At 50.4% G+C, this 20,881-nt stretch overlaps 1 protein-coding gene across 1 annotated transcript in view; it reads left to right on the forward strand.

The window, feature by feature from the left end:
* SH3PXD2B (SH3 and PX domains 2B) overlaps positions 1-20,881 on the forward strand; it is a 62,644-nt gene that overhangs the window by 20,307 nt on the left and 21,456 nt on the right. The window contains exons 4-6 of the mRNA XM_026047504.1: positions 4,536-4,611; positions 15,324-15,400; positions 18,298-18,389. Of these exons, the coding sequence (XP_025903289.1) occupies positions 4,536-4,611; positions 15,324-15,400; positions 18,298-18,389 (245 nt within the window). The remainder of the gene's footprint in view (positions 1-4,535; positions 4,612-15,323; positions 15,401-18,297; positions 18,390-20,881) is intronic.

The following is a 20,881-nucleotide window of genomic DNA, read 5'->3' on the forward strand; positions in this document are numbered from 1 at the left end:
TTTTTTTTTTTTTTTTTTATGTTTTTTTCCTTTGCTGTCAAGAGCTGAGTGCTGTGGTGTGGATCGCTGCAGTGTGTGGTGCAGGCGTGGATGAGGCCATCACTCGCCCGGCCAGGGCAGAGCAGCGCAGCTCTGCTCGGAGCCCCTTTGCACGGCTGGAGATAATTCCACTGATGAACGGCCACGTCTCCCCCCCCCGTGGCTGCGGCCGCGTGCGCGGGTGTTGTGCAAGAGTGGAAGAGTTTGTTCCTTCACCCGCCTGTTTCATCGCTCTGGCCTTGCGTGCCGGGGGCCTCTGCTTTTTTATGACGTGCACTGTCCCCGCCACGAGTTGACAAAGACCTGCTTTCTCTTCGGCTGTTCTGGTACGTGCCCAATATGTGCCCTCATGCTCGTTAATGGAAAACCAGAGCCTCGGAGCCCGCCAGAGCAGCTTGACAAGAGCAAATCCCGCGGTGCCCACCGGCTGCTGGGGACGGGCTGGGGTGATCGCACGTCCCTCCAGCTTTGTCGGTACAGGGGAATGCGGAGCTGTGTCCTCCATCTCACCTGAAACTGCCCTCCCACCAGACCAGATGTAAATTAGAATTCAAAGCACAACTCTTGCCACTGAAATGCAAAGTTGAAGTTTTTCCTTCAGAWAGCAGATGAAAAGAAACAAAGCGTGGCAGTTTTTTTGTTGTCTTTTTAGCATTTTCTCTGAGTTTCGTGACTTGAGCACTGTGGGGGCCGAGTCGCGGCTTGTTGGACCTGGGGCCCTGCTCCTCCAGCAGAGCCTGTGTCCCTGTGGCACGGCGCTGTCTGCACAGCTAGCAGCTCTTCCCTGGGCAARCCCTTCGGGAAGCCTCTGCCTCCTGGGGAGAATTGCACCACATTGGTGCATCCTCCCCTCTCCCTAGCATCACTGTAGCCCACAGCACTGAGGGTTAATTCACGTACGGCGTTATCTTCTAGCTTCCTGTGAATGAAGGCAGTGTCTGCCAAAGCGTTAGCTGTTGATGTGCAGCTGCTCCTGCAGGGCTGTGTCCCTGGGTGGTTCGAACAGTGTTATCACCCAGCACAGCCACGGGAGGAGCGGGAACAAGCAGGTCGGAGAGGAGCCTCYGCACTGATTCCAGAAACAAGGCACCATGCAGACATTTCTGGGTTAATAAGAAATATGGCTAATTGCAAACGTAAAATATAAGATAGTAAGAAATAACAGGAGAGACTTGGCTCTTTGCCCTGCCCTGACTTGCTGTTGGTCGGAGCCTGGTTTGGAGGCTGCTGTTTCTCCAGGGAACAGGTACTCAGGCCCTGGGCGCTCTGCAACAGGGCTCCAGCATTGACGAGCATGCAGTGAGTCGCCTGATGCTGCCCTTGGAGCCAAAGTGCTTGAAACTGCATCTACTTTAACTTGTAGGGGAGAAAAAAAAAGAGAGATTCTCTCAGAGATATTTTTAAATAATTCTGGAGAGGAAAACAATAGGATTATTGTTTCTTCCGTTTCCTTTGTTTTTCTGACTGACCTGGCTGCCTGTGTTGCCCAGAGCGAGGCTGGCCCTGGGCCCCCTTGCTGCGTCCCTGCTTCGCAGGAACAGCTCTGCCTTGAAGGGCTCCCTGTCTCTGCCTCCCGTCCGCCTGTCCCCCCTTCTCCCCAGGAGCTGGGATGTCTGGGCAGTTTTCCCTTTGGAGAACGTGATGTGATCATGCTTGGCTGGAACCTCGTGCTGCTGACATGATTTGCGGGAGTCTCCCTGTGCCGACCTCCTCGGTTCCAGAATTCCCGGCTGGCTGCAGCGCGTGCTTCCTTGCCGAGGCCTTGCAGCAGGGCACCCTGCGAGGGAACCTGCTGCCAGGCCTCGGCACGCTCTGGACTCTGTAGCTCATCTTCTGATGCGTRCCCGGGCATCCCTCCTCACCATCATCATCAGGGCTCGCGGAGTGGCTCTGCACTTTCCCATTGCTGTGCGCTGGCCAGGGCTCTCTGGGTCCTGGCAAGACTCTGTGGTTGCTGAACCCTGGCCTTCAAACTCTGCTGGAAAGGGTGCAATAAGCACCAAAACTTAGCAAACCTGGTGCCTGGGTTCCTCTCAACACCAAATTTCCCTTTTTCCCCTTGCTATTAGAKGCTGTCCCTGCTGCAGCTTTCAGTCGTGTAGGGCTGTGATGCTGGGACTGTCAGCCCGTGACCAAGCAGCTGGATTTCTGCAGACGTGGGCTCTGCGTGCCGTGCTTAGAGCCGGCTCTGGCTTTGTTTGCTTTGGAGGGAGATTTTAGCTTTGCTTCAACCACAAGCTTGAGTCTAGTAAATGAAGGCACTGGCCTTGGCCACCGTCTCTCGTGCTGTGTGATGTGGCAGCCGGGCTGGCTGGGCGCCCATGTGCTCTGCCCTTCCAGCTTCCTCCTCTCCCCACCTTTCTCCTCCTTCSCAGTATTGCTGGGGTCACCTTGGGCTGGGCTGGTGCTCCCAGCAGAGGGATGAGCCAGGCTGCGGAGCACCGACACGCTCGTGTCCTGCTCTGAGGATGCACTTTCAGTCTTTAAAAAGAGCAGGAAATGGGGAACTTCCCAGGCTGAAGTTCTGGCTGGGCTTGCTGGGATCATATGGTTGGGAGCTCTGCGAAGGATGTTACTGGTTTTGCAAGAACGTTGTGTGCAGGCATGTGTGTAGGGGCGAAAACGCATCTTGCACTGCGTGTGCCTTGGAGTCTCTTAGTACTCCCAGGAGTGAGAAATACGCAGCTCACATTCAGAAATTAGGGGAGGGGAAAGCTCCCCGTGACTCAAGTGTTGCGTGGCTGAACAGCCATCGCGTGTGTGGTATTTGTGACTTGTTTTCCTTGTCCTTCCTCAATCACAAGCTCTACCTAGGCCTTCCAAACAGGCAGAGTGGGCTGAGAGTCATTTGTGCCCCTTCTYCACCAGGGACACAGCGAGGCAGCGCCCTGTGCATCCCGTGTAACCCTCGCTCTCGGTGGCCCGGGGGGCGGACGGGAGGGCGCTCGTGCCCAGCAGCGCCGCTGAAACGGTCCTGGCCGCCGCGGCCTCAGGGAAACCGTCCCCGTCCCGGCCACGCTCTGTTTGTGGCTTCCCTAACGTCASAGCAGTCTCCAGTTATTGCTGAGTCTGGATTCATTCTCTTTGTTGCAAACGCTTCAAAATTTGTATTGAAACAAGCCGTAAACATGGTCTGTTTGTGCTTAGTCTCATCCTGCTTTTAAGATGTTTTGGAGAGGTTTTTTTTTCTTCCCCTCATTGTATTTGCACATGTTGGGGAAAGTTTGTGTTTTTTCTTCAAATATACTAGGTAAAATGCCTCCCTTCTCCTTGCTCCCTCTCCTGCAAACTTCAAGTGCCTTTTGAGAGCAGAGAAAATAAAAGGCACATATTGCAGGTGACAGAGCAGGGGCACAGAAGGTTGTATGGATGAAACGTTGTTATCACAGCACTCAAAGTAAGACTGTGCCGAGCAGCAGACGAATCCACAGCCTTCAGCTAGCAGCAGCCCCCCTATAAAAAGCCCGTGAATAACCCCTATAAAAGCAAGTGAAAAGCAGGCCCCTTATAAAAAGCTGCTGAATGCACAACCGTGCTCTTCCTCCTCCTCTTCAGCTTCATGTTAAGTGCAGAGCCCGATGCAGCTGGTGTTTCCTGGCAAGATGGAGCAAAGGAAATGCTGAAGACGTGGATCCTGCCAGGGCTTAGGTGTTAAGCCCTGTGGATGCTGGAGGCCTAGAGAGTTGTGCGCGTGCCCTGAAGCGGCAGTGCAGACCCCTAATGAGAGTGGGAGTTGATTAGCAGCAAGCCCTGCTGAGGGAGACGTCGTCGTGGCTCCAGCTGTGTCGATAGATAAAATTCCTTGCCTGAGGTCCTGTGCTTAGGAGAAGAGTCCTAAGAGATAAAGGAGCACCGAAAAGACCAGACTTGCTGAGCGCAGTCCCCTGCAGTCACACCAACCAGGGAACTGTTCCATTTCACGCAGGAGATCCTACAAAATAGCCTCTCCAACCCTGCGTAGCCCAAAGCCTTCCCCAAACTCGAGGCTTATCTTTCTGATGTTTTGCAAGCAAACACGAGTGTGTGCTTGGAGTCCAAGTGAGCTGCAGTCCAGGAACTGTGTCAGTGTTGTGCTATGTTTGAGCTAATAAGCCGAAACTATGTGTTTTGGAGAAGTTTCCCAGTCCTAGTGCTTGAAGCAAATTGGGATGAAACCTAATAGTTACAGCAGTGCAGGTTACATTAGCTGCCCGTGATGCACAAAATGATAGTAGAAAGCACCTTCAGTGCTGAAAAATGGCTTGAACCTTGAAAACAGAGGGAAGTGGGGAAAACACTGGCAAGAGCCCATGTTTCTGTGAGTGCTTTGGGTGTGCAGTGTCCTGCAATGGGCTCYGCTGCTCTCACAGTGCCGCGGGTCACGGCGACCCGACCAGCAGTGTTACAGGCAAGCTCTGAGGACTGCGCTGCTCTGCCTTCCTCCTCCCGAGGAGAGGGGCCTTGTGCTGCTCGAGTTCATCTCTGCCTTTAACCACCTCTCGCATTTCCTTTTTTAGATGCAAATGCTGGACAAGTTTCCAATGGAAGGAGGTCAGAAGGACCCCAAGCAAAGGATCATCCCCTTTCTGCCAGGTAGGTGCAACAAGCTCCAGCAAAGATGATGCTGTTTTGGCAAAGCAATTTCTTTTCCCCAGTATATGCCCACCCACGTGCTTTAGATCTTACCTCCTTAAACTATCATAGTAGCAGCAAGTTATTTGGTCTGCACTGTGCCCATTAAAACATATATATTTGATAGAAAGGGGTCCAGTGCTTGGCTATTCTAGCACTGTGGATGGTGACGAGGCTCCCTGGGAACTGTTTGCCAGCTGGTTTTCCTGCCACGTGCAACTCCAAGGAGTGCAGAGAGAAGGAAATAACAAATTGAATTCCAAATGATAAGTGGAGCTAATTGACAGTGATGGCTTCTTCCTGTGACGTTTGGGACTGGCTTCTCCAAGGCAGGAYATGTGTGGTGTGATGCGTGCCCTGCCACAGCCCAATGTGCAGCTGAGCATTTCTGCATCCCTAGTAAACAACGTAAAGATCCGTTCCAATTTTTTTGAGGATTGGGGATTGCTTGTGGCTGCCTTTTCATGCTACTGTTAAGGGAGAGCAGGAAAAAATATGGCAAAAATACCCAGGCAGAGGAGACCCTGATACTCTTTCATACACCCATAACTAATGGAGTTGACCACAAAGTTGTCTTTATCCCCAGCCCCAAGTAGCTAATGGATCCATTTAGAAATGTCACGGTTCCGTAATCACTTCCAGTGACTGTCAAGTCCATTTAATGTAACCCTGTGGGCTATGTTGTGCCTTGTGGCTTTTTTTTTCAGAAATGTAAAGCTGTTTTGTAGGGCTTCAGTTTTCTCTGACTGGCATGAAGAGAATAATTTACCCTCTTTCATAAGCAAGAGCGATATTGTCTGGATTCTCCATAGAGGTCTTATCCTTGGATGGGAACATCAGGAAAACCAAAGCACGTTTGACATTAGTGTAGAGGAAAAGCCATTGCTTTACTTGTTTTACCTGCCAGCAAGGAGTGGAGAGGAAAAGTTGAAGCCAAATTGGCAAAGGGCGTAACTTGGAAAAATTGGAATTACAGTTTGGCTGTGCTGCACTTGTGAAGAATTCCCACCAAAATGCTGCTGTTTTTGGAAGGCTGTGATTTGGCTCAGGAAGCCTGTCATGAACACTGGTTCTTGCAGCTCGCTCCTTAATATTTATTTCTTCTTTCTTTTGAGATAGTTCCCCTTTGCTAAGTATCATGTCACTAGGATTTCCATTGCGGGGGGAAAAAGAGGTTGAAGGAGCTGGGAGAAGAAAAAAGGCAGAGTTTTGTGTTATAAGGCAGTTTGGGGATGGTGAGATGGCCAGGCTCTGTACGGGCTAGTTACCTTAGTTTATGTGGAGACTTTTGCGCTTCTGCCGTAGTCTCCTTTCTGCAATAGGCTTAAATAATACAGTTCTCAGAGGTCACACATTGACTTAGAAAACTGCAAAAATATGCTTCTACCAGAGTTTTTTTCTTGACATATTCCTGGAATGGCTTGCAATAGCTGAGCACTGCTGTGGTGGTTTGGCCACATCTGCTTCCCGATGAGGAGATGAGTGAGGAGACAGTGGCTTTCTTGTGAGCGTGGTGGTCGGGTGGCTTGCAAGTTGTGTCTATCCCTGAAAGACAACTTCACTTGGGAGTAGGAGAAGGCCTTCTTAGTAGTTACTGGCCGTGCTAGAGGATGTGGAAAACAGTGTAGCTCCTTCCTGGATCAGTTCATGGCCTTCCCGGTTCAGGATGGCAGTGAACTTTTTTACTTAAAACTGACCCCAAAACTGTCTGTGTCTGTCTCCTAGGCCTTCAGAAAGAGCTCAGTGCAAACAGGCCAAGGTCTTCCTCTGCTAGTTGTGCATGGGATATACTTAGACTTGCTAACTCGGTGATGAAGTTAGGCTTCTGAGTTCCGTAGTTTGTTCCCAGTCCCCCCTGTTAGCAACATTTTTAGCATCTGAATTTCATTACCAGTGAAGATTTGGCTCCAGTGGGCTTACTGAAAATATGCTGCTTTCTGGGAAGCCAGTTCTATGGTAACATTAGACAATGTGGCCACCAAAGTACTAAAAAATGTCTCCTGCTGCCCTGTGCGTCCTGCTGCTGCTGCATTCTTAGCAAACCCCTAAGCCTCAAGCTCAGGGTCACCACCGCGACCTGAGGAGATGCCATCTGGGATTGTCTCTCAGGCTGGTTTCCTGGAATGGGAAGAAAGCCCCGTGATTACGCTGTAGTTAGAGCATCCAGCCCCAAGGAATGCCGTTCACTTTGGGTTAGTTTGTGTGCTAATGTTGTTTGCTTCATAGATTGAACTTGTTGGAAATTTCTGGAAGTTTTGGGRCTTTTGCAGTAGGTCTCTGATTATACCAAAAACTACCCTTGTAGGTGGAAGCYCTTCAGCTCGCTCATCTCTTCTGAGGTATGAAGCTGAGTTCTCAGAAGGGCAGTTTGGAGCCAGGGGRTCTCCTTTCCACGATGTCAGCACCAAACTCCTCCTGTCGCACAGCTTGGATGTGTCAGGTTCAGACTGGCAGGACGACAGGGCACTTCAGYGCTGTCCCTGCAAATCCTCTGCTGCCATATAGGGGAATTTGGAAGTCAACTCTTGGCTACTTCTGCTGGCTTTGAGCCACTGACACATCCTGCCCGGCTTCACGGGGTGGTGAGGATGGCCTCGGAAATGCCTCCAGCTCACCGTGGTATCCGCTGCAGACCCGGGGCCGGCCTCRGGAGCCCGTGATGAGCTCTGTGCAGGACAGTCCCAGCAGCTCAGCCCTTGCGTGGAGGAGCTGGCCTGCTAAGGGTTACACATTTGTTGGCTGGGGAGATGATGCTATGGAGACCCCAGGAAAGAATGAACTAAGAAAACAAATGAGCTCAGTTGGGCCAGTCGTCTAAGGACTCTGCCAGATCTTTCAGGAAACAGTTTTTATAAGGAGAGTGGAACCTTCCAAACTTTGTACAGCCCAAGTGGCCAGGCGCTCGTTCTGGCCAGTCTGCTTCTCGAAATGTGAACCTCCACAAGGAGGGCTTGCCTGAAGCTGAGCTAATGTTGGCTGGAAAAGTGCTTTTTAGGAAGCTCGAGCTTACAGRCAATAGCAAACTCCCAAGCAGAGAGAGGGAGAAAAAGATTTGGAGGGATCCCTTTAGAAAGCAGAAGGATGCCTGCTTTCTACCCCCTTCCCAGTGTGCTGACCTGCTCGGAGTGGACAGCAGTGCTGTCCACATGGTTTGGGACTTCTCCCTAATCCCACAGAACTGCTGTGGATGCTGATAGCTCCCAGTGAAGGACAAGTCGCCCTTTTCCTGCTGTACGGAGCTCTGGCTCCATCATTTATGGTTGCCTGTGGATGGAGCAATTACTGCTCTCTGCTTTGGCAAGACGGCAGCTCTGCCCCAGCCCTGCTGCATGGAAAATCCCAGGCCAGCTCGGAGCCCATAACCAGTAGCTGCCTTTTCTGTAGGGCTTCAGCTATTGCTGCTAAGGTGCAGACAATATTACCCCAGGGAGAGCACTGCGCTGAAACAGTTGCTCTGCTTCTAACCCTCGAGCTGTCTTTAAATGAGCTAACTAAAATTTCTCTCCGTAGAAAACCACTGCAGACACCCAAAGGAAAGGCCTTGGGAATGTTTTGTTCCACTGAACTCTTGCATTTCTCAGTGCACTCCTCTTTTGGTGAGCTGAGATAGGGCTTTGGAGAAGGTTTAAGGTCATCTTTTCCATGCAGTTCCACTTTCGAGCACAAGAAGATTATTGTAGATTGCTGGGAGTGATAGGATGGCCAGGGTTAGCATGGATTTACTAGGCTGCCTTTCCTCCTCCACCTTCCTCTTGACCCTTGGTCTCTGCAGGTGGATTGGACTAGATGATCTCTGGAGGTCCCTTCCAACCTCAGTCATTCTGTGATGGGAAACCAAGACATTGAAGTTTGCCTCTGAGCTAGGTGGGAAAGAAAAAGCACCTGTCTGGCTTCAGCAAACTACCCCAGTGGTGCCCTGAAGAACTTCACAATTTTAACCCAGACCAAAACTCTTCCTGTATTAAAGGCAAACAGTTGCATCTTGGGGTCTTCCCATTCTTCTTCTTCCACGGAGGCTTCAGCTCTTTTAAGTTTATTCCTCTGGACAGCTCATCTGACACCTGAGAGWTTCCCATCTCCTGCTTTGCCTATAGTTCTCTCAATATTGGGCACAATTAAGACAACTTGTGCTCCCTCCATCTGATCTCAAACTACACGAGTACTTGGTGCTGACTCTATAGACTTTCRCGTTACTTCAGGCATATGCAACTTCATGCTTATGACCTGCCCAGGCCAGCTACCCAGGCATTTTGTTGGTCCTCCATCTTATTTGTTGCTGGGGTATCCACMCAGCTCAGAGCTTTGCCGGAGATGTGAAGTGCAGAACTCCCACGCCTGCTTCCCCGTCCTAGGACTAGCCCATATAGCTGGATGCTTCTTGGGCTGGGACTAATTATGTGCACACTTGGGGCTGCCTTTTTTTGAAGTGACTTTGGATCCCATGCCAGGGAAAATCTGGATGTGATTTGAAAGGTGCAGAGAAGTGAATTCTTTCCAAGGCCGTGGGGAGGGGGAGAGTGGGGGAGAGTGGGGGAGAGTCCTTCAGGGTAAAGCAAGAGGCAGAGACATTTTTCCACTCTTGAAATATCTGGCTGCTTTAGTGGCTGCCATAGCAGGGCGATGTGTTTTGGGTTCTTTGCCCCTCTAGCTTGATTAAGATCCAGTAACAGTCTTTGGCTCAAAAGGCTCCTCAAGCATTTTGCTGGTGCCTCTGCGTCCCTTCCTTCTGCTCCTTGCTCCCCAGTGCAACTGTAACTCTGCCTGGAGAATTCCAGCGGGAGCGAGTCCCATTTCTCTACCTGTCTTTTTGGAGAGATTAACTCCTCTTTTGGGCTGCCTGCTCTATCTCATGCTGCTGGAGACCTAATTCCTTATCAGCCCTTTCCCCCTCCTCTCGTGACACTTTGCAGGCCTTGATGAATAGCTGAGATGGCCGGAGCAGCATCCGTCGTGCTCAGTTGTCAGATAAAGCAGCTTTGATCAGCAGCAAAAGGGGGTTGCTTCCACTGCAGGTTGATCAGCAGCTTTCTGGCATTGGAAGAGTTTTTGAGGGTGGACAGATGCGGGTGCCAGGCGTCATGACCTGCCTCTGGGCCAGCTGGCCACCAGGCAACATGCTGATGTGCAMATGGAGAGGGAAGAGATTGCAAGGTCTGAGGACAAGAGAGGTTCCTGCACTGGGATACCTATTTCTCCTTGATCCATTGAGGAACGCAGAGGGAAGGAGAGGGGTTGAGAGGACAATGAAACTCCTCGTGAGGTTTGTTTCCTACCCTAAGACTAACTGTAGTTGTATTAAGAACAATATATGGGCTCCTCTCAGGAGCTGGCGGAGCCTCACGGTGGGTATCATCAGTTCCAAATAAAATTGACTGGGCCTGGAAACGCTGTCTTGCTGTGCAGACCTGCAGGAGGTAACCAGGGTGCTATGTGCACAGGGCAGCTGCAGGCATCCCTTGCTCCAGAGTGCATCCCTTGCTCCACTCTTGCTACAGTGTTGGAGGGATGGGATACCCTGGATGAAGAGGAGAAGAAAGCAGGAATGGAGCTGAAGTGGTGGGRCGTAGCTAGAGCTTTGTAAGCAGAGAGCACCGTGTCGCAGAAAGTCGTGAGCTCTGTCCACCAAAGGGATGGTGCCTCACACCAGCACTGAGGAGCTGCACAGTTTTTTCCAGGCTCCCCTCCCAGTAGGACAAAGCACAATGACGGCTCCCTCCCATCAATTCAGAGCCGACTGCTGCTAGAGAAAGGAAATGGAGCCGCAGAAACAAAGCAGGCGTCGGAGCTGGCGAGATCCTCTCGGATGGGTCCCAAGAGGAGGGAGGAAGGGGGCAGACAGGGCGAGGGAAAGAGCATCAATTAGCTGAGGGCCCCTAGCTGGGTTTCCAGGTCGCTGCCACATTTGCTGTCTGTCTGCTGAGCTGCAGACCCGGGCTGCTTGCTCCCCTCCCAGAGCTCCTACAGATGTGCCCAGATGTTGGCTTTGTGGCAGGCTGGGATTTTTTTGCTTAGATTTTCCCCGCTTTGGGAGCCAGCTGTGCTGATCCTGCTGCTGTCACTGAGGGACCCGCGTTGTCCCACGAGGGCTTGGTCCATCAGAGACACCTCGGGGGGTTCCGCACGGCTGTGCCTGCCAGAGAAGCCTTCATCCAGCTGGTTAGCTTAAAGAACAAACCAGGGTCAACCCAGAGATAAAATGAACAAACAAACACTGGGGTCAGCGGAGAGAAGCAGGAGACGTCGCTCCTGCTGCTCTGCTGTTCCAGGATTCGAGATCCCCCACTTGCCCCCATGCTCCTGAGTGGTGTCTGAAAGACTTGGAGAATTTTTGGAAAGCGCTACATAAAGAGCTGGATATTTTTATTATTTTTGGGTGATGAAAATTGATTTAGACTCTGTTGCCCTCTTTGGGTAAATATTTCTGGTGGTTTACTGGTTTTCTAAATAAAACTAATCCCAGTTACTCCAAAGCAGCCCTGCAATAATAAACCAATCTGCYTTGCTTAGTTCTGCCCAGCAGCTGTAACCAATCAATAAGCATATGAAATGTGATATAAGGGGAGATATCACAAGGAATGTCCTCCCAGTGTTGCACTGAAGATCAGTGGAGAGACGCTTCATTTGCTTTGATTTCTTTTTTTTTCTTTAAAGAGTTGCATTGATTTCCTCTCTCCTTTTTGCTTTTATGCCTTTGAACTGTAAAGGGTGAGCCGGGCTGGTCAGGCTTCTCCGGTCGAAGTGCTGCTGGTGGAGAATAACAGCGCTGCCCAATCCGGATCAGAGGCTTGCAGAACACCTCACTGCTGCTCCTAGGGGCAGTAGCAGATGTGAATGAACGCAGGTGCAGTGCTTTAGTGCAGCTATCGTTATATGAATGTAATGCAGCACTCCATAAATGTATTTGCCAGAGTAAAGTATTGCATAACATGTACAACCGAAGAAAGGACATCTTCCAAGGTGGAATGTGCATGCAGGGTGTCTGCAGGCCCACTGTCCTCCTCACTTCTTTCCTGTAGTTTTTTTTCTAGTTTTTAAGATCCAGATAGCAGGCAGTATATCCTGCAGTCTGGAATACTTTGCCCTGAGGCAGTGAGTCTGAATGATGCCTTCCCTCCATCCTCTTTTTCCAAAATCAACTTACTTGGCACATTCCCAGGTGATAAACGTTCAGTCTACTTCTCAAGCTTTGTGTAGATGAAGAACAGTGTGTTTTACTGCATTTTCTTGTGCGAACAGGCAGGAAACTCAAATACATACAGATATGATACAAATGCATGACCTTATATATAGGTAAATATGAAAATATAATCATTTCCTTTCAGCCTTCTGGGTGCTTGAGCTTTGGGAAGGTAGTGAAGTGGATTCTGCAGCAGTAAGTCCTTACCACCTCATAAAAGAAAACCACCAATGAGAGAAACTTGTCAAATTATCTCCCTTCTAATTTTCCTCTTTGCATTTCTCATGCTGGGGTTTATGCTGAGGCTAAGAGCATGGCTATGAGCATGTTAGGATTAAACACTAACCAAAGCGAGCCTCATCCAAGGATGTTCTTACACAGAAGGTCGAGGTGGTGGTTGTTACTGGAGTAATTTTGGCCGAGTTTGCAGGCGTGTTGCAGCCAAGGATCTGAATGGCCGCATCACGGTTGCCGTTGCCCTTATCTCGCTAGATAACGTGAAGGCTGCTACGTGTGCGCTCCCTTTGCTGCACCTCCACATCTCTCGTGCTGCAGAGTTACTGTGGGCCTGGGAGGCTTTGCTGGAAGTAACCAAACCCCAGGACTTTCCCCCTTTTCTCCTGGCATCTTTTGGTGCTGATGCTGCTTCTTCCTGTTCTGCCTACTGAGTACCAGGCTAAGAGCTGTTACAGGCTCCCAAAAGAAGCCAAAAAAGTGTAGAAAGCAGAAGATGCTTAGAAACAGATGTGGGTGATTGGCACCATTGCCTTCACGGTGTGCCCTGGAGCTAAAGCGAAGAAGGATGAACGACAGCAGGCGTTTCTCCTGCATTGGTATTCCTAAGCCATGTGACAAGCTCCAGTGGCAGCAGTTACTCCTGTTTTGCAGATGTGGCTACWGGAGGGTGTCAAAACCCAAGGTTTTTGCCTTTGCATCCCATCGACCCAGCAAGTTGTCCACCCTTCCCTTTCAAGAAAAAAATAAGTTGTTTCCTGCTTGATTGCTCTTCAAGTCAAGGTTTTATAGCCATATTTSGAAGTACTGGGAGGGTCTGCAGTTTTGTTAATTAGGTGTTTTGTGAAAAAACAGCTTTTTGTTACAAAACAAACATTCTTGTTGACAAGTATTAGCCCTAGAGTAACAAGAGGGGAACTGGATTTCTTCTCGGTTTGTATGTTCAGTGCGTGGGCTAATTTAAGATCATTTCATTTGTTGTGATGCATTTATTCTGCATAACTATCCTCCTTTATTATTATTATTATTCACTAGCATCTGCTCATTAAATGTTTAAGYATTTCCACACCCGGAGCGTGATATTTTAGAAATTTATAATATACCCACCCATCAGTGAGTTCATCTTGGCACACTTAAAAACAATACAGCTATTCCTTACAATTGGACAAGAAATATTGTGATCCATTCATCTTTCTTTAAAAAAAACCTCTTTGTTCAGATAGAAAACCGTGCAGAAAGTACAGCACAGTTCCTTGTGAGAGGGAAACTCGCTCCATCCTTTGCTTGCCGGCTGGAAAACAGTTGCTAGAGGCAAGGAGAGGAGCCCTGAGCTGGTGGTTGCTCCCTTTCCTGCAAAGTCTTTCCAGACGAGTCCTGTTCCCAGGCTATTGATCCTCACGAGCAAGAGGGCAGCTTGCACAGAAGGGCATTTTTGTTTCTCTGCGCTGTGAGGGCTGCCAGCCGTGGCTCTGGCGGGCTGCAGGGCCTTTCAGGGCACAGCGTTTCCCACCCCAGCCCCTCGCCGTCAGCGTGACATAAATGAGCAGCAACCCCTCTGGTATGAGGCAGTTTGACCCTTTGAATTTCACTGGAGGGCAAGCGTAGAGCTCGTTCTGACCATGAGTGCTGTGTGCTCCCTTTAACAGTCCGGTTTTCAAGGCATTCTTCATTAACTGAGGCTGATGGCAGATTTGGCTCCTCCATAAAGTTCTGATTCTTGTTCCTTACATGCTTAAGTGGGTTGTTTTAGTTCATCTCTGCTTAAAAAATAGTCTTTGCAGGCTGTAGAAGTCATGCATGTTCTTGGACAATTTAGAAAGCAGCAGAGTGTTCCCTGTTCTTTGGAAAATTGAGATAAATGTGGATATTTCCATACGTACTCCCAGGTTATCTTGGAGTCGCTGGGCCTCTGGTTTCTACAATGCTTTGACCCCTGCAAAACCTCATGGTGGCTGAAGCTCATTCTGGTTCAGCAAAGGGCTGTGTGGCTCTCCAGGGGGCTTTTTTTTTTCTGATACTCTTTACACAAAGATATATTGAAATTTGGTTACGAGAAGAATTTGATTCTGGGTTGCCCACTATTGCCTTCTCACTTGGGAAGGGGTTACATGGACAGACACGGAGGTATCAGTGCATATATGCTGGTTAGAAATCCAAGCAGGGACGGCTGCTTCCCTGTCACCTTCCTGAGTGTATAGAAAATGTCAGGAGGAACTTGAGGGAACTTTATTCCCTCTCCCTACACCATCTTTTAGGTTATTGTATCGCACGGCAGTGCTAGTTTATGTTCCTCTTCTTTGGAAAAATGCCTGTCTGAAATTCTAACACRTACCAGCCCTTTTGATCACTCGATCTATATATGTATGTTTTTCACTGTCTGTTAATAGCTTTTGTCTCATTAAATGCCAGAGAGGCTCTTCTCTGTGAAAGCAGCTTGAAGCATTTAGGACTCATTAGACTTCAAAGGCAAGAGGCCGGTACCACAAGTGAGAGGGGAGGAAATGGAGTGGCAAGAGGATTCCATTAATGGGGAATAAAAATAAACCCCAGACAGGAAGGAAAATCCTATAGGTCTGACTCAGAGCTGCAATCCTAAGGCTGCGGCTTCAATGGCTGATTCAGCATTGGAGCAGCGCACAGAGATGCCCTCTGGCTTGGCTTCTGTCCACACTAGGTTTGAAAACCTCAGAAGCTGAGGTCTGCAAYAAGGATAAGGTCCACAGAGTCCCTTTGCCTTTTGGTGCTTCCATTTGGCCTGTACATCCATGACTCCACTCCTTGCAGTCTCCGGGTTTGCATCCAGCAATCTGTGAGGTSCCAGGCACTTACTTTGATGGGAGCTACTCACCCATGTCCATCTCATGGAGGGAAACTTCCCTGATGAGGAAAGATGGTAATATAGCTTGCTGATAATTCTCTCCTCTATATCCTTTCCCCTAAATGTGCTTGCCATTTTAAATATGCTTTAGTAAGGTTTTTAATCCATGGGAGGGAATGTGGTTCTGATAGGTTAGGTGCTCTTGGCTAGATCAGAGTTGTAGGGAACAGAWCTTGCCAAAGAGGTTCAAAAGAGATATGTGTGAACAGAAGCATCTTGCTCACCAGCTCTTCTGTCACTTCTTCTTTGGAGATCTTCAAGACCCACCTGGATGCCACCCTGTGCCATGCACTGCAGGTGTCCCTGCTTGAGCAGAGGGGTTGAACTAGATGATCTCTAGAGGTGCCTTCCAACCCTAACCATTCTTTSATTTTCCTGTTTCAGGGAAGATCCTCTTCCGCCGAAGTCACATCCGAGATGTTGCGGTCAAGCGGTTGATACCAATTGATGAATACTGCAAGGTAAGGGGACATCCCTAGCTTCGGTCAGACATCACCACTTTGGTGAGGGCACGTCCTGTGCTGCTGACAGAACTCAGCTGCGTGCCAGTGCTGGGAAAATGGGGAGCATGGGCTGTCCCTCACCATAAAACCTTGTCTTTGTACTTTGGTGATGAGACGGCCTCCCGCTCATTCTCCCTTCATACCATGTGATGAGCGCTGCGAGCCCAGAGCCCTGCACGTGCGGCGTGCAGGATGGCCCAGCTCCACCCCAGGAAGAAGACGTAGAAATGGTGAAGTGCTAGTCACGGTCCTTAGGTGTGCGAGGTGCTCAGATACCGCAGCAGTGCCTGTGGCCTCGGGCTTGGCTTGGCAAAGTGGGGCAGGGTGTGCTTGGAAGCACTGGTCCCAGCAGCAAGGAGCTTGAAGGGAGCTCGGGGTACCGCTTGGCTCCAGACCAGCGTGGTCAGCCCCCTGTTTTCTGAGTCACTCAGACGTGCCAGCGACGTGCAGACATGCACAGCCATAAATTGAGTTTTAGAGTGGATAAAGCAAGCGATAAGAAGCTCTATCTGTCTGCTTCAGAATGATGCCATTAATGGCGTGAGTATAATGAATCCATTTGACTTAACAACTGGAACATAATGGCTGCTGGTATATGACTCACGGAAAGAGCAGCTCTCTCCTCCTCCCGTTAATGCGTTGCCAAGTAATAAAATGCCTTCCCATGCCAGGCCTTCCCACTTCTGCTACTTAGCTCTAGAGCTGGAAGGTGGATGTGGGACCGAACAGCCTTGGAGACCTGGAATAAGCAAAGAGGGAGCAGGGAAACTTGTCCTTGTGGGCATGTGGTGCCGCAGGTCTCAGTGCAGAGCCCCTGCCACCTCTCCCTGGTGTATTTATTGCCGGAGATGCACAGTGCACGTGCTGTGGGAATCCTCCCTCAGGCAAAAGAAATGCAAAACCTGTACTAGCCTGCACTGCAGGGGCCCTGCTTAGAACTGAGAGGTAAATGAAAATGTTGTAAACAATTTCCTGCAAAATACTGTGTTGGAAAGATTTTGCTTTTTCTTCTGAAAGTGGGAAAGTGATGGTAGGAACTGTTGTTTTCATCAGGCAGTGCTGTTGTAGGCCTTGGAGAAAGACTCTTTTTTGGCTTCCTCCATACTGACAATCTGGGCAATTTAAAGTAAGAGCCCAGAAAAGCAGTAAAACATTCAAAGCTGGTAAGATTAACCCATTCTGAGCTCAGTTTTCAAGGACTCATTGTACTTTAGGACTGACTAGGCAGTCAGGGCGGGCAGTGGAAGTCTGAAGTTTTTCCCTGTKGCTCCTGTTTGTTCTCTGTGTCCTGCATTTTCCCCTGGATGAGGGAACTGCTTTCCTCCAATACAGCATTTTGAAGAAGTCTTGAATCATAGAATCATAGGGTTTTTGTACATTATCTGGGAATAACTGCAGAAAGTAGTCTCGATAAGTCTCAAATTGACTTGATTTGACTGTAGATGAAAGAGTCGTGCTGGTGTGATGCTCTGCCCCAAGAAGCTTGGGCAGACCTCCAGAAAAATCTTTGCCAAAAATACGTATGGCCATGGATGTCCATATAGAAATGACACCCATGAAAACCTGGGCTGCTAGATAGCTGTTGGTGCCCCCCAAAAGCCAGGGAGCAAGGAGCTATTTTTTCTCCTGTTTCTCACATGATCTTGATTACTGTGGGCCCCTGATTAGTGGTGTGACTGTCTGCGTGTTGGCAGTGCATGACTGTGCAGTGAATGGCTGGAAGGGCTTCTGGGGCCCACAATTAGGTCAGCGTGAGGCCCATCTGATATGTGTGGTAACCCCAGGGCTTTGCATGTGTGGCTTTGTCTCTGGTACAGAAGCGAGCAGAGATTTGGCCACAATTGTGTCACAAGACTGTGGTGACAGCAAGTGGAGAGGAGAGGGAATTATTTAGGAAATTGGTCGAATATCTGCTTCRGCTTGGGAAGCAGAGCTGCAGCACTGGTTCCTGCTCCAAAATCTTAACTTTTTGCAGTCACCTCTACCRTGGTTTTCACACTCTCCAAAGAGCCGAAATCAGCAGCACCCTGTGCACTGCTGTCTGGTGCCAGGCACCTTCCCGGCACAGGCTGCCCTGCTCACCTGCAGCCTGAGTGGGAAGGCATCTGCAATGGCCCTGGCCCAAAGCAAATAYTGGTGTTTGAGGCCTTGCCTCCCAGCGTCCCCAGGCACCGCTCTGTAATCCCTCTCACTCTGACCCTGCAAGTCCCACCCTCAAGGCCTGTCTTTCTGCAAAAGGCTGCCTTGAAGGGAAAGGGGAGGTGCAGAGGCAACTTAGGGCTCCTGCCATCAGCACAGCTTCCTTCCAGCCTTTGCCCTGGCCAGCCGGTCCCCACTCTCTTGCGTGTCCTTCCTTCTGTCTCTGCCTCCTCTGGAGTCGTCATTGCCCAACAGACAATTGCTGCGGTGTGGCAGTCAGAACGGATGGGAGTGGGAATGTGCTGTGTATGAACTGCTTACGCTTTCCAGAGGAAAGAAAAACAGCTCTGGGCACACAGTGTGGCTGGGAGTGGTGGGAAGTGGAGCCCTGCTGTGGTCGGGGAAGTGGTGGTCAGGATGGGCAGCCCCTGTCTCCTATGCTGCAAGGAGGGGTCTGTCCAGCAGGCTGGAGCAGCCCTAGGTRCACCTGGGCAGCCTCTGCTTAGTCCCTGAGTTGGTAGCTGGTGTCCAGCTGTGTGTGGCTTGCTCCATGCTGGTGCATGTTTGTCGTGGCTGTGTCCTGCCTGGCTCTGTGCTCCCTGTTTGCTGGGGAGCGGGGATGTGCCAAGTCTTTCAACATTGTGACTTTGTCCCTTGTGATTTTGGTTCCTTGAGAGCTGTGCTTCGTGTCACCGGTGTCTCTGTTTCATCCACAGGCTCTGATCCAGCTGCCTCCCTACATCTCTCAGTGTGAGGAGGTTCTTCAGTTCTTTGAGACGAGACCTGACGACTTGACTCCCCCCAAAGAGTAAGTTGGTTGTGCAGTGGCTCCTCTGAACTACTGCCGGGGCGGCAAAGAAGCGCAAACCGCTTTGGGCTCCCCGGCCTCTGTGAGCGAGTCTGGCATCCATAGTCAGATCCCTTCACAACTCACAGATCTGGGATGCGGATGCTTCCGTGATATCCTTGGAGAGGGAAAGGGGACTGTGCAGTTTCACCTGGACACGTCTTGCTCAGTTGACTCCAGGCTTAGCCTTCTCCGGGGCAGAAGTGGAAGCGCTTCTCCAGGACCCCATGAAAGGTTGGTTTCTCCCCTGAGTCAACCACAGTGAAACTTAGTGCTACTAAAAACATGGTCAGTCTGAAAAGCCTTGTTTCAMATGGGAACTGCCAAGCTGGAATTGACTTTCAGTTCCTAACAGCCCCTGCCTCTTTTGAAGGGCTCCTTCCCTTAGCCAGTTCTGGGAGCCATCCATAACATATTCCTGACTCTTGCTTTCCATTCAAAACAAGGAACCTTTGCAAGGAATCTCGCGTGCCTTACGCAACCCTGTGTGGTTATAAGTCTTGTGACTATGAGCTGCTTTGGACGGGAGCCACCCATCTCTTCTTAATCACCAGCAGCATAAATCTGCCCAGCGCCCCTGTCTGCCGCTGTGCTGCTCTCTTCTTATGCTGCATGTGACACGATGTGCAGCTCTACCGAAGGCTGAGCAATGGAAGAGGCTTGATTAATTGTGCAGGGAAAGGCAGTAAATTGATTTGACATCATTCTGTATTGGAAGGGTGTGGAAGTAGATAACAGGATTTTGTTTTTCTCCTCTGAGAATGAATGCCGAGTCCTTAAGGCCTCCAGCTAAGTGCTTTGCTTGTGTGGATGATACAGTTTCCCTGGGCTTTAGATTTTTTTTATTCACCCACTTAATTCCCCTCCACCCCTCTCCCCATGTTGCACTTTTGGCTCCTGTTTCTGCTCGCTTGGCCTGTTGTCATTCCTTCCACGGATAGCAGCCACTTGATGCAATTGCTCTGAGGGCCCCGGAGCCCATTAACTAATCACGAGCTGTCGGCCGGCGTCCTCGTCTGTCCTGCCCCAGCCAGTGCCTGCCACTTAACCTGCCACCCTGCCCACGTCCACCAGCTAAGGCAGCAGCTCAGGAGCGGGAAAGAGACGCCAGGAGAAGGATGAGCGTGCAAGGACGTTGGGTGGGGATGTACTGCAGGGTTAGCAGCCCCTCGGTACCCCTCGCCTGAGTCTCACACCCATTTTTATGGGTACTTTGATCCTGTAGACCAAGCCAGGTGCTGGCCTGAAACCAGGCAGGATGAAGGCTGTAGCCAGAACGAGGAGGAAATTTAGGTGTGGAGCCCCCCAGGCACCCTTGGGGCACCCCACGTGTCAGCCCCAGGAACGGTGCAGCCGCCAYGCTCGCCTGTGTTCGAAGCTGGTGCTGCTCGTGCTGCAGGGGGACATCAGTGAAGCTCAGAGAGGGTCGAGCTCCCCCCGGCTGCCGCCCCTCTCSCGGCAGCAGAGGCGGGTGGGCAGGAATTAGCGGGGGACTCCTGTCCATTTGCCTCCGGCAGCAAAACACCAGCGTCTCAAGGACGTCTCTGTTGTGTTCCATATCCCGGCCTGAATGCTCAGGGGTATTTATTAGCTACAATTCAAAATGCTAATTAATAAAAGTCCTTGACTCTCTCCTCTGGAGAGATTGGTGGCAGCCGCTTCCTAGCCCTGAGTGCTGTCATGCTGCCAGCTTAGCACTAGCGATGGGAGGGCTGTGATGGACGGCCGGGCTTGGTCAGACGCGATGGCATGTCTGGGGCTTGGCCGGATGTCATCATTCATAAAGCTGATAAATACTTTTCTCCGGGAATTTGAAAAGGAGCCAGGCTATGAGCAGAAAGCAGAGGGGAAAAAAAAAAAAAAAAAAAAGGCAGTTTTTTATGCTGGGTGGCAATGAAGGAAGGGAAAAAGGACCGGTCAGCAGCATGCCCATTGCCAAGCCAAGCAGTTGTTCCCTCGACTGACAGGCTTCCTGCTCCCCCTTGTCCATGTCCCTCGCTGGGATGAGAGCCACAGCTCCAGTTTGTCCTGGTCCTGGCAGCTCCTGGGGCAGCTCATGCTGAGGGGCTGTGCTGTATGTCCTGCCTGTTTTCTTTTCCTGGTGRTGTGGATGGAGAATCCACCCAACTGGCGTCACCCAGGGACCCAAAACCAGAGCCAGTTAACTGCCCTCTGTGCAGCTCTGGCTTTAACTGCAAAGGGTGAATTCAGCTCTTGGATTTGGCAGCGCTGGAGAATGGAAGGAGGAGGCTGCACAGCCCACACAGCCACCCCTGTGCTCCGCTCGCCGCTTCCAGCCTGTCCTTGTTCTCTCCCATAGCCCAGTTTTCTTTGGTGCCCATCCGCCAGTGTTGAGAGCACCAACAAAAACAAGTCACAGCTGCTTTCCAGCCCTCTAAGCTGCATATTCAGAGCTTGCTTCAATCTCTGGCCTGTTCTGCAACCCCCTGCCC

Source organism: Nothoprocta perdicaria, unplaced genomic scaffold (assembly GCF_003342845.1).
Source record: "Nothoprocta perdicaria isolate Ctin4 unplaced genomic scaffold, notPer1 scaffold_5, whole genome shotgun sequence".
In the NCBI taxonomy this organism is placed as follows: Eukaryota; Metazoa; Chordata; class Aves; order Tinamiformes; family Tinamidae; genus Nothoprocta; species Nothoprocta perdicaria.